The sequence below is a fragment of the Salvelinus sp. IW2-2015 genome, linkage group LG16 (genome assembly GCF_002910315.2).
Source record: "Salvelinus sp. IW2-2015 linkage group LG16, ASM291031v2, whole genome shotgun sequence".
In the NCBI taxonomy this organism is placed as follows: Eukaryota; Metazoa; Chordata; class Actinopteri; order Salmoniformes; family Salmonidae; genus Salvelinus; species Salvelinus sp. IW2-2015.
In genome coordinates, this window is record NC_036856.1 from 7,893,457 (window position 1) to 7,907,537 (window position 14,081).

Genomic DNA, 14,081 nt, shown 5'->3' on the forward strand with positions numbered 1-14,081 from the left:
TAAATTCCTACCATCTTATAAAGCAAATATAACCAAGCCAATATATGCCTTTGGAAAAAGGACCACACATCATAAAGCAAGCTCCCCTCCAGTGTTCTTCAAACCTAGCCATTGGGATCTACAGGGTGTGCAAGGTTTCGTTCCAACCCTGCAATAAGATCCGATTCAACGGATCAAGGGCTTAATGATAAATTGAGTCCGGTGTGGTACAGTAGCAACTGGCTTTAATCAAATCCTGCACATCCTGTGCATCCCCAGGAACCAGGATTCAAGTACACTGCTCTCCTCCCTTTTTTCTCCCTCTGTTTGTGTTCTGCTGGTGAGAGTGCTTGTCCTGGGACCGTCGTGACCCACATTCTATGTGTTAGCCTGCCTAGCCGGGATCCAGCCGGCTTTAGCCGCGCCTTCTGCTGCATCTCCAGGGAGCGCCGGCTATTAATACCCAGCTGTGACCGTGTGAAGACATGTGGCCATGCAGGACACAGCAGGCTAAATCCCATTTAAGCCCACGCTGCATTGCCTGCATAGCCGCATTGGACCAATTTGGTATTGGAAATATGTTCGGATGGTGCAAAGACATCCAAGGAATTACATTAGGGTTGTATACACTGAGTATACTAAACATTAGGAACGCCTTCCTAATATTGAGTTGCACCAACAGCCTCAATTTGTAGGTCATGGACTCTACGAGTCGAAAGCGTTCTGTCAAGTTGGCTGGATGTCCTTTGGGTGGTGGACCATTCTTTATACACACGGAATACTGTTGAGAGTTAAAAACTCAGCAGCGTTGCAGTTTTTGGCATAAACCGGTGCGTCTGGCACTTACTACCATACCCCGTTCAAAGGCACTTAAATCTTTTGTCTTGCCTATTCGCCCTCTGAATGACACATACACAATCCATATCTCAATTGTCTCAAGGCTTAAACATCATTCTTTTAACCTGTCTGCTCCCCTTCATCGACACTGACAGAAGTGGATTCAACAAGTGACATCAATAAGGGATCATAGCTTTCACCTGTTCAGTCTATGTCATGGAAAGAGCAGGTGTCCTTAATGTTTTGTATACATAGCATATGTATGTAGTATCAATTGCACGCCTACACCGTTTTTTAAATTTAGTACCATTTAGTAATAGTACTCATTGAGATGTCACATGGATGTAAGGGTTTTCTCCTTTAATACCCACCATGTTGCACATTTTTAGACTGAGTCTATGTTTACTTCCCCAAGTGTACAGTACTATAGTGGGTCTATGGAAACCGTTTTCCTGTAGATTGGTTTCTTGACTTGGGCTTCCCTATGAAAAGAATGAGGTTGTTACCTCACTGACATAGAAGTGTAAATATGTGTTAAGGTTGAACAAGCAATGGTATGGTTTAGATAGTTCATGTTGGTAAGAGAATGGTTCAGGTGACACTAGAATGGCCAAATGTATAATTAGCCGTAAGTCCATTAGGTTAAAAGCACCAGGTTACTGGAGCACAGCTCGTAGTTTACCTATTAGCCTACATGTTGAACAGTACAAACCAGGATTAGCTTCAACATAGCAGAGGCTAGAGTAGATACCTGAGGCTGCATAGTAGACATGCCTGTTGGCACAATGAAAATGGTTCAGAGAGCAGGAATAAGAAACTGGTTCGGCCTGACAAGTTTCCCGACTATCTGGAATGGTGAATGACCTAGAAATAATTCCTGAAAACATTTCCTCATCTTGATAAATAGGTTGGCTTTCCTCGTTGAGCTATAAAAAGTTGTAAAATGATTGGACCAGACTAGAGAAACATGCTGGTTGTCACTGGCATGGAGTCTTCTGTACATAGCCACATGACGCAAAGCAACAGCTGCTCTATCAAGGTCAAAAAAAATGTACTGGTCTTTAGTAACATTAGGCCAAGATTAGTATTTAGCGATAACACTATAATTGATGTAAGAATAGGCACAATGGAGCAAGCCTGAATTGACTGAGGGTTAGTAGGGGCTACAAGTTGCAACATATTGTATTTGCTTGAAGAAAGAGTATCCCTTTAAATGGACAACATAAGATGTGATGACAAGAATTACTAAGTGTCATACCATACATATGATGATTTAGCATGAGTTAGCTACTGTGCAAATGGTATCCGACCTACCACATCTGCCAACCACCCCTACCAGGTGACACCGTAGCAGCACTTAGTGCATTATGTACAAACCAACCCAATGAAAAAAGGAGCAAAGAAAAGTTAATTGTTAAACAAAATGTTTTAATACGTGAGCATCACGCAATTATCATAATCCATGGCAGATACCAAAATACATACATTCAGAATAGGACATGGGAAAACAGTATTTACAGGCACAATATTACACATGTACAAGTCTTTATAAAACAAAGACATTAGAAAACAGTGACTGACAGATAAACGTCAGATGACGTCAGCATTGAGTGGTCACATTCAGTCCTGTAATATTACCCTTGTTAAGGATACATTTTAATAAATGATACTCGGAGCTTTTGGAATACTGTAGCTGACCTGTGTAGCAGCAGATAAGAGTTAACTATCATAAGCCACTGATTACATTAGTATCGCTCCTCTAAATGCCACCTTGCTCGCATCCTTTCAACCGAAATTCCATGTAAATAGCTACAACAGTAGGCCTACTTTCATTGTGATCTTTTGGGGAATTCCAATTTACTACTGTCTTCCACGTTCCACCACGTGGGGTTAGAACTGCAACAGTTGATGAAACCTCCCGTTCTATCCCTATTAAAATCCCCCAAGTAGGATATCAAAATCACAGTTTCAAAGTTTAAAAAGCAACAATTGCAGTACTCCAAGGGTTGAGGTTTTTGAGCATTTGATCACAACAGATTTGCCCAGAGTCACTGTCCTCTGCCTCGGAGTCAGGCTGCTCTCCCTCTTTGTTACTCAGGAGTCCAGAAAAACTGGAACCGAATATTGTTATCAAACTCGATACATTGCTTGTGTCCATTTCTTCAGTTTCCCCTTTATTCTTGTCGTTTGTAGAAGGTAGAGATGTGGAAGTTAGTTTCGTTATTTTCGTTGGTGAGTCTGTGAGTTCAGAGTCATCGGCAGTCCGTTTCCTGTTAGTGTAAGCCTGGGGCGCTTTGGGCTCGTACGAATGTTTCTCCGCTGATTCACTGTTGTCCGTCTGGCAGTCTGTCGGCGTCTCCGTTTCCCCTTTTGGATCACTCGGAGAGGGAGCACTGATACAGTTGGATGAGATAGCAGTAACAACACTGGCGACCTCACATGTCTGAGTAGCCTCCGGACTCCCTTCCGGGATTTTGATGTCGCTACATCCTGAATCCGAAACTCCATTTTCGGCGCTGTCTTGCTCGCCACTCGCTTGAGTTTCTACGTGGAGTGCCGCCGGGGATTCGACCACATCTCTGGGCTCCTGCTTGTCCACCGCCACTTTGCTTTGCTCGTCCGATTCAGACAGGCTCTCTGTCGAACCGGGGACCAATTTGTCTTGTTCTGAAGCCATGTACTCCCCCTCACACCACTCTCTTGCTTGCTGGGCGCTCAGGCATATGCCGCCGTAGTAGTCACTCAGGTATACTTGCCGGGCACTCCGTAGAACGAGGGAGACCAGTAGATTTTTGTGTAGTTTGATACCACCACGTTGCACTCGGGAATTATAAATCTTCCCGAGTGAAATACTCATAATCCGATGCGCCTCAACTTTAAACTCCATGATTAAAAACTATTCGTTTGGTAAACAAAAGCACCCACTGTCTTAATTGTGCTTCAGTCCACGTCGAAACAACTGGTTAGAAAGGTAATCCTAAAATCCCGGGTGTAAATGTAGGCTATTCGAGTTTGTTTGTCCAGCTAACGACTGCACGCGATTCGCTTACAAATCGCACTGAATTCAACAGTGACGTAAATCTATATATATATATTTTTTTAGAAACTGGCATTTGATGAATGCAAGATGTGTTTCATCGTTCTCCTGAGCAGAATCAAATTGGTGCATGGGTGAAGAAATTAAAGGCTTTCATTAAATTCTTACACCTTTCCCTTCAATCAACAGCTGAGCATTAAGAGGAATGGGGCTGTATCTATTTTTAACACAGCTTTATACCCTAACGTAACAACCAGGCCAGCCAATGAAAATACGTGTCGTCTTTACAATCACTACGAATACAGCCCCGCCAAATCCATATGGACCAATGGGCGTGCGCTAAAAAGATAAATCAGATTTAAATACAAACCTGAGAGAGTGTTTTAAAGGAATAAACGCAATTTTAAACTGTCGGAATTAGCCTTCAAAAAATATATATAAAAGTGCACATAAAATATAATACCCAAGACATAGGCTATAGTTTATTATATTGTAGGTTACTAATGTGATTTCACATTATGAATGAGCTTATTTGATCATTTTAGATTTAAAAAAAAAATTATTTTATCCATTCATTTAGGCTATTTTACATTAGTCCAAAATGTTTCTGATAATCATACTTGTAATATCAGAAATGTGTTTAGATTTCCCCTTACTGTTATCTCCCGAACCAAAATGTTAGTCTTTTCGCTAGAACAACAACACTAATACATAAATACAGCTCTTTTCTGCTGCCATGCTGTGTCCCCTTTTAGAGTACGGTATATTTTCTTTTGATTGCTGACTTCCTGAGCTGATGTAATGCTTTGACTGTTTTCAGCCAGGTCACATGATGCTTTTGTGCCGTGTCCTGGCAAAGGCAAATTCTAGTGAATGGAACAGTTAGGAGGGGGAGGGGTAGTGGTGTTTTGTTTCAGGAGACTGTTATGCTGCATTCATAACCAAGTGGGAAGGTGCTATTACCACATACGACTGAGAATAATCCACTTGAACGCCCCTACAACTGGTGGGAAACCCGTCTATCATCTCTGAGCTCCAATTTCTCCCACATGCTGACCTCTGGAAATTACGTCGATAACAGCTTTTTCGGCAACATCAAAACAATATTTATAACAATAAATATATACATATTTTTTGAAGACTCATTTCTTTACAAGCATGATAGGTGTACTTTTAGTTCAGCATACTTTTAGTTCACCAATCAGCGTTTCTCAACAAGATAAAGCACATAAATGCATCCAACTGCTATTTACGACTTCAGAACTGGTAACTACCTTCTTCCCACTTGGCTATGAATGCAGCATTAGGTATGCATTAGTTATGTGTGGGGAGGGTTTGTTGAAATGTACTCTAATCTTAAAGGAAAATTAGTGTCTCTTGAGCCTGTAGCTCAGTATAAAATGTGGTGATTTGTCAAGTCATTGTCTGGACATGTGTGGGTCATAATTTGCATGATTTTTGTGTTTTAAAAAACATGCCTGTAACACTTACCCCAATTGTTGGTGACAAGATAAACAGTTTTTGGGTCCATATATCACATATTTAAATACCCTATTATAGGCATATGGTATTATGCTCATCGGGTTCAATTCAATCCAAAAATATATTTATAATATTGTACAAGCACAATCCAATTCCTAACCTGAAGGTAGTCCTTGGATTACACTAAAATCCAATCCATGCATGCGCTAAAAAAGGGATATGACCTGGCTGACCAGCAAATGCTCGCAGGTTAAATAACTATCTAATTGATTGAGGATTGTTTATTTGCATTAATGCTTTTCAATTTATCACAAATATTGAACATAAAGGACCCTGTTAAGACCATGTAGATCGGCTACTGCAGTGGGCAAATTGATTGATCCATAAATTATAATGAGTAGTGATTAGGATGCAAGGTCAATAATGGCACTGGAGGAGATGGCTGCCATTTTACAGGCTCCTAACCAATAGTGTTATTTTGTGTGTTTTTCCGCATTATTTGTGACTTATTTTGTACATAATGTTTCTGCCACCGTCTCTTATGACCGAAAAGAGCTTCTGGATATCAGAACAGCGATTACTCACCTCGAACTGGACGAAAACATTTTCTTTAACGAGTTAGTCGCAAAGGATTTATTCCAGATACCCGACAAGGCACAAATCGCCATCATTCGCGCGAAGAGAAGACGCAGATACAGGGGACACAGGTCCGGGTTCCCTGTGAGAATTCGTTGGCAAGGTGAGAATAACCCGCCTCTACCATTCGTCCTATTGGCCAATGTGCAATCATTGGAGAATAAACTGGATGAGTTCCGTTCAAGACTATCCTACCAACGGGACATTAAAAACTGTAACATCTTATGTTTCACAGAGTCGTGGCTGAACGACGACATGGATAATATACAGTTGGCTGGTTTTTCCGTGCATTGGCAAGACAGAACAGCTGCCTCCGGTAAGACAAGGGGTGGTGGTCTATGTCTATTTGTCAATAACAGCTGGTTTGCAAAATCAAAAATGTAGGAAGTCTCAATATTTTTCTAGCCTGAGGTAGAGTATCTCATGATAAGCTGTAGACCACACTATTTATCATGAGAGTTTTCATCTATATTTTTCGTAGCTGTCTATTTACCACCACAAACTGATGCTGGCACTAAGACGAAACTCTCACTCAACGAGCTGTATAAAGCCATAAGCAAACAAGAAAATGCTCATCCAGAGCCGGTGCTCCTATTGGCCGGGGACTTTAATGCAGGGAAACTGTTTTACCTCATTTCTACCAGCATGTTACATGTGCAACAAGAGGAAGAAAAACTATAGACCACCTTTACCCCACACACAGAGACATACAAAGCTCTCCCACACCCTCCATTTGGCAAATCTGACCATAATTCTATCCTCCTTATTCCTGCTTACAACTAAACACTAAATCAGGAAGTACCAGTGGCTCTCTCAATATGGAAGTGGTCAGATAATGCAGATGCTAAGCTACAGGCTTGTTTTTCTAGCACAGACTGGAATATGTTCCGGGACTCATCCGATGGCATTGAGGAGTATACCACATCAGTCACCGGCTTCATCAATAAGTGCATCGATGACGTTGGCCCCACAGTGACCTATGTACAGTTCCAATCAAACGTTTGGACACACCTTTTTCTTTATTTTTACTATTTTCTACATTGTAGAATAATAGTGAAGACATCAAAACTATGAAATAACACATATGGAATCATGTAGCAACCAAAAAAGTGTTCAACATATCAAAATATATGTTGTATTTGAGATTCTTCAAATGTAGCCTTGATGGAAGCTTTGCACACTCATGGCATTCTCTCAACCAGCTTCATGAGGTAGTCACCTGGAATGCATTTCAATTAACAGGTGTGCCTTGTTAAAAGTTCATTTGTGGAATTTCTTTCCTTCTTAAAGCGTTTGAGCCAATCAGTTGTGTTGTGACACGGTAGGGGTGGTATAAAGAAGATAGCCCTATTTGGTAAAAGACCAAGTCTATTTATGGCAAGAACAGCTCAAATAAGCAAAGAGAAACGACAGCCCATCGTTACTTTAAGACATGAAGCTCAGTCAATATGGAAAATGTCAAGAAATTTGAAAGTTTCTTCAAGTGCAATCGCAAAAACCATCAGCGCTATGATGAACCTGGCTCTCATGAGGACCACCACAGGAAAGGAAGAGCCAGAGTTACCTCTGCTGTAAAGGATAAGTTCATTAGAGTTACCAGCCTCGGAAAATGGCAATTAACTGCACCTCAGGTTGCACCTCAGAGAGTTCAAGTAACAGATACATCTCAACATCAACTGTTCAGAGGAGACTGCGTGAAGATGGTGCCGGAGAACAAGGCTGACGTTTTACGTATTCCTAACCAATTGTGTTCTTTTGTTCGTTTCTTTGCGTTGCTTGTAACTTATTTTTTTACTTATTTTGTACATAATGTTGCTGCTACCGTATCTTATGACCGAAAATTACTGCTGGACATCAGGACTGCGATTACTCACCACGGACTTGTAGAATCCTTTTTTTCCTTCAACTAGTCCAACGAGCCCGACGTGAATGATATACTGCTTCCCCGGGAACAGCCCCAGATCCCCGTCATTTGCGTGAAGAGAAGGCAGAGAAAAAGGGCCAGAGGGCAGGTTGTCTTCTGAGAATTCGTAGGCGATCGAATAAACCCCCACTTCCTTCCATTCTGCTAGCAGACGTGCAATCTTTGGAAAATAAAATCGATGACCTACACAGAAGATTAAACTACCAACGTAATATCTTATGCTTCATGGAGTCGTGGCTGAACAACGACATTATCAACATACAGCTGGCCGGTTATACGCTGTATCGGCAAAAGAGAACAGCGGCGTCTGGTAAGACAAGGGGCGGCAGACTATGTATTTTTATAAATAACAGCTGGTGCACGATATCTAAGGAGGTCTCAAGGTATTTCTCGCCTGAGGTAGAGTATCTCATGATAAGCTGTCGATCACACTATCTATCTAGAGAGTTTATCTGTATTTTTCGTAAATGTCTACATACCACAAGGAGGCGGCACTCCTATTAGCCGGGGACTTTAATGCAGGGAAACTTAAATCAGACCTACCAAATTTCTATCAGCATGTTAAATGTGCAACCAGAGGGGAAAAAAACTCTGGACCACCTTTACTCCACACACACAAAGCTCTCCCTCGCCCTCCATTTGGCAAATCTGGCCATAATTATGTTCTCCTGAATCCTGCTTTCAAGCACAAATTAAAGCAGGAAGCACCAGTGACTCGATCAATAAAAAAGTGGTCAGATGAAGCAGATGCTAAGCTACAGGACTGTTTCGCTAGCACAGACTGGAATATGTTCCTTGATTCCTCCGATGGCATTGAGGATTACACCACATCAGTCATTGGCTTTAGCAATAAGTGCATCGATGATGCGCACATACCCCAACCAGAAGCCATGGATTACAGACAACATCCACACTGAGCTAAAGGCTAGAGCTGCCGCTTTCAAGGAGCGGGACTCTAACCCGGAAGCTTATAAGCTTATAAATCCCGCTATGCCCTCCGACGAACCATCAAAAAGGCAAAGCATCAATACAGGACTAAGATCGAATTGTACTACACCGGCTCTGACACTCGTCGGATGTGGCAGGGCTTGCAAACCATTACAGACTACAAAGGGAAGCACAGACGAGAGCTGCCCAATGACACGAGCCTACCAGACGAGCTAAAATACTTCAATGCTCGCTTCGAGGCAAATAACACTGAAACGTGCATGAGAGTACCAGCTGTTCCGGAAGACTGTGTGATCACTCTCTCCGCAGCAGATGTGAGTAAGACCTACAAACAGGTTAACATTCACAAAGCCGCAGGGCCAGATGGATTACCAGGACGTATACTGCGAGCATGCGCTGACCAACTGGCAAGTGTCTTCACTGACATTTTCAACCTCTCCCTGTCTGAGTCTGTAATACCAACATGTTTTAAGCAGACCACCATAGTCCCTGTGCCCAAGAAGACTAAGGTAACCTGCCTAAATGACTACTGACCCGTAGCACTCACGTCTGTTTTCATGAAGTGCTTTGAAAGGCTGGTCATGGCTCACATCAACACCATTATCCCAAAAGCCCTAGACCCACTCCAATTTGCATACCTCCCCAACAGATCCACAGATGATGCAATCTCTATTGCACTCCACACTGCCCTTTCCCACCTGGACAAAATAAACACCTATGTGAGAATGCTATTCATTGACTACAGCTCAGCATTCAATACCATAGTGCCCTCAAAGCTCATCAATAAGCTAAAGACCCTAGGACTAAACACCTCCCTCTGCAACTGGATCCTGGACTTCCTGACGGGCCGCCCCCAGGTGGTAAGGGTAGGTAACAACACATCCGCCACGCTGATCCTCAACACAGGGGCCCCTCAGGGGTGCATGCTCAGTCCCCTCCTGTACTCCCTGTTCATTCATGACTGCACGGCCAGGCACGACTCCAACACCATCATTAAGTTTGCTGATGACACAACAATGGTAGGCCTGATCACCGACAATGACGAGACAGCCTATAGGGAGGGGCCGTGTGGGGCCAGGACAACAACTCTCCCTCAATGTGATCAAGACAAAGGAGATGATCGTGGACTACAGGAAATGGAGGGCCTTGCATGTGGTGGAGCAGGTTTAGAAATTCAAGTTCCTTGGTGTCCACATCACCAACAAACTATTTCCCCTCAGGAGACTGGAAAGATTTGTCATGTGTCCTCAGACCCTCAAAAAGTTCTACAGCTGCACCATCAAGAGCATCCTGACTGGTTGCATCATTGCGTGGCAAGGCGCTACAGAGCTTCCTGTCATCCAGGACATCTATACCAGGCAGTGTCAGAGGAAGGCTCTAGAAATTGCCAAAGACTCCAGCCACACTAGTCATAGACTGTTCTCTCTGCTAACGCACGGCAAGCAGTACCGGAGTGCCTAGTCTAGGTCCAAAAGGTTTCTGAATAGCTTCTACCCCCATTGCCATAAGACTGCTGAACAGCTAATCAAATGGCTACCTGGACTATTTGCATAGATTTTTACGCTGCTACTCGCTGTTTATTTTCTATTATCTATGCATAGTCACTTTACCCCTACCTACATGTACATATTACCTCAATAATCTCGACTAACCTGTACCCCCGCACATTGACTTGCTACCGGTACCCCCTGTATTTAGCCTCATTATTAAAATGTTATTGTTGCTCTTATATTTCTTACTTGAGTATTATTTAATTTTTTTACTCCTATTTTTCTTATAACTGCATTGTTGGTTAAGGGCTTGTAAGTAAGCATTTCATGGTAATGTCTACACCTGTTGTATTCAGGGCATGTGACAAATGCAATTTGATTTGAAGTAGATCAGTCAGTCTGGAGTTGACAACCGCAAAAGTTTATCTCAAACACACCGAATGAGCAAAATTGTTGCTCTCAAACACGTCCCTCCTTAGCATGATGAATCCCATCCGTAACCACAGCTGTGGCTGGAGCAGTTGTAGGGGATAAAGGTCCAAAAACTGTCAGTGGCCAACCATCACCTGCAGTCCCTATGGTGTGTTCAGGGATCACCTACCGGGTTGTAGTGGCCATCTTTCCCGATTCAACCTGTATATCCTATTCTACTGTATCTTAGTCTATGCCGCTCTGACATTGCTAGCACAAATATTTATATATTCTTAATTACATTCCTTTACTTTAGATTTGTGTATTGTTGTGAAATTGTTAGATATTACTGTTAGATATTACTGCACTGTTAGAGCTAGAAACACAAGCATTTCGCTACACCCGCTTTAATATCTGCTAAACACGTGTGACAAACAAAAATTGATTTGATTTTTAATATTTGTCTACTTACTCTGCTACACTGATGGCTTTCAATCAGAAAACAAATGTTGTTAGTAAATGTAGGGTGAATCTCGATTTTATTCCTCGCAACATCTGTTGTCACCGCCTTCTCAGTTTGTTTTCTTGTAGAAGTTCCGAGGGGAACCTCAGGCTCCAATGCATTTTGAGAAGGAGATGAGAAGAGAGGACAGGAGGAATTGAGGAAATAATTTAGATGCACCCATTTCCAAGATGTCGACTATAGCCCAGCCTGTGTCTTTGGTCAGTCAAAACCTGTCACACATTCTATTTATGTGTTGTTAATACACAACTTTTGCTGGTGGGGCTCTTGAGACAAAAAGGGTGCCCTAAATGAACAAAATATTGGCCAGCAATTACTTAAAGGTCCAATGCATCCGTTTTCTCTCTATATCAAATCATTTCTGGGTAACAATGAAGTACCTTATTGTGGTTGTTTTCAATTAAAATAGTAAAAAATGTCTAAAATATATTCTTAGCAAAGGGCAATTTCTCAAGCAAGAATTTTGCCTTAGTCTGAGTGGGGAGGGGGAAACTGAAGACTAGCTGTTATTGGCAGAGAGGTTTGGAATACTCTTTCTCGTTGGTCTATTAACACATGGTGACGTCACCATGGAAGGCCAAAAGTCCATCCCACCAAAACAGGCTGAAATTTCAGGTGGTCTTTTCTAACAGCGCTTACACTAAAAGGACATTATCATAATTTTCACAATATAATTCCAACCTCAGTGTGGAAATATATATAAAACACAGGAAATCCATGTTTTTGAGTGAACTGGGCCTTAAAGCAAAAATGAGGCACACCTCCCCACGACCATGAGAAAAAGCCTATACTGTATGGTTAGCCTAAAACTACAGATTGTGAACCATTCAGGCAAAACCCAAGCCAAAATTTGAGATAAACAAACTAAGCCTCTTTAATTGCATATCCAGCTATCAGTAGCTGGAGCAGTTATAGGGGTTAAGTGTCTTGCTCAAGTGCACAATGTCTGGAGATAGAACCTTTCAGTTGTCAGTGCCCCACCAGATTATCCCATTACCTGGGATACGAACTTAGTGACCGTCTGGTTGATAGCTTGCTACCTGCTGAAGGTGATTTCTCATCTACAATGTCCAGTGTAATGAGTGATTTGATAGCTAGGCTTTAAAGATAAATACTTCTAGCTAACATTAACATTACATATCTACATAGTTCAGGTGCCAATCCCTTGCAAACTGACCTTCATAACACACTGTGAAGTCAGCTCACAACAAAAGTAACACAGCCCAGGCTAGATTAAAGGTAGACTCAGTTAAATTACATTCCTACGAGCAGCACCGTATTGTATGGGTAAATTTTGACTGACTGGCTGATCTACAAATAATATTGAGAAGTGATTTATGATGCAAGGTGATTTCTAGATCAGTCAGTCTCGACTCGCCTATAAAGCCGGCTGCAATGTCGAACGTGCCCATTGAGATGAGCAAGATGCAACACTCTCACACAGTCACACACAGTATCTGCATATATGCATGGGTTCGCTTCACACTGTTATAGCGTGGTAGCCAGTACACCAAAACAGTGGAGAAGTTGAGCCTTATGCTTCAACGCTCTTAAGGCATCAGCATGCTTCGGTTTGGCTGGCGCCTTGCTGAACCGAAAGAGTGTGCTTGTATACTTTCTTAAAAGACCTTCACTTGAAAATTAGAACAACAAAAAAAATTGGTCATTCATTTTGACGTTTTTGCTAAGGAGAACTTAGTCACGCAATTGTACATCTAACTAAGATGTTTGGTGCAGTATTTCTCAAGTGAAAAAATGTGGATGAAAACTATTCATCTCTCCTTGAATGACAACAAACACTTCATTGAAGGATCCCTACTGTTGACCAATCCCCGACAAAGGGGCATAGACTTCAACTACCGACTTCGGCTTGCCTCTAGAAAATGTTTTGTATGCACTAACAGACAAAAAGAATACATTGCCTAAGATCAAAACTAACAAAAACTTCACAAAATGCTCTCATAATATATGCACAAACTGTTCCAAACTGTTTTTGGATGGTAAGCATGTGAACACCTTTAGTTGTTGAGGACATTTACCCATGTTGTTGACTTTCTGGATCTAAGTCATAATACTGAGTCTACCTTTAAACTGTGGAGTAATGAGTAGGAATAATTTAAAGGAGACCTGAGTGAGGCAAAAAAAAATATATATTTTTTTTTGACATAAAACAATTTTAAAAATGACACGTGACTGAGGCGAGGGAGACGAATCAATTAATGAAGTATTTGGCAATGGAAAAATAAATAAAAATAAATAAAACACTATTAAATAAAAACTAAATAGAAGTAGCATGATTCAGTGTTTTCACATGTAAAAGTGATTGCGTTTGATAAAAACGCTTTATCTGCCTTCCAAAAGAAAATTCGAAAACGTATTTTATGGAAAAGCAATGTATGTTTCTGTATGATGCACTATACTGCACTGTTGACAACATGACCAAGTGGAGCAGATTAGGGGCGCATTCGATTTCATCACTTTCGTCAAATCGCCTTTCAAAAGTGTGTTGCATTATGGGGATAAAAGTTGTCCGATTTGCGCCTACATGACGACTGCATGAATTTTACAACAACCATGTGATTAAAGGTCATGCAATTTCAACTGCAATTTTCTGCAGTTGTTCCTCACCAGCTGCAACCATCGCCTGCATTGTGGAAAAATTAAGCAATATTGCCACAACTCAAATGTACAAATTAATGTAATATGAGTCTCTCTCGCCGATTGATAGTACAATGTACACACACTGTATATTTACAGTTTGTGGGTGTGTGATATGGGGTTTGGGTAAACAAAATATTTTGACATTACAAACTA

General features: G+C 41.6%; 1 protein-coding gene across 1 annotated transcript; it reads right to left on the reverse strand.

Moving 5' to 3' along the window:
- Positions 1-2,223: 2,223 nt before the first annotated feature.
- On the reverse strand, positions 2,224-4,063 carry LOC111975885 (immediate early response gene 5 protein). Its single transcript, XM_024004559.2, has one exon. It carries the CDS (start codon positions 3,701-3,703, stop codon positions 2,792-2,794), a length of 912 nt encoding a protein of 303 aa, XP_023860327.1. The 5' UTR covers positions 3,704-4,063; the 3' UTR covers positions 2,224-2,791.
- Between the last annotated feature and the right edge of the window lie 10,018 nt (positions 4,064-14,081).

Bases quoted from the DNA above. Each gene is read 5' to 3' on its own strand.
- LOC111975885 (XM_024004559.2), bottom strand. From the start codon at position 3,703: ATGGAGTTTAAAGTTGAGGCGCATCGGATTATGAGTATTTCACTCGGG.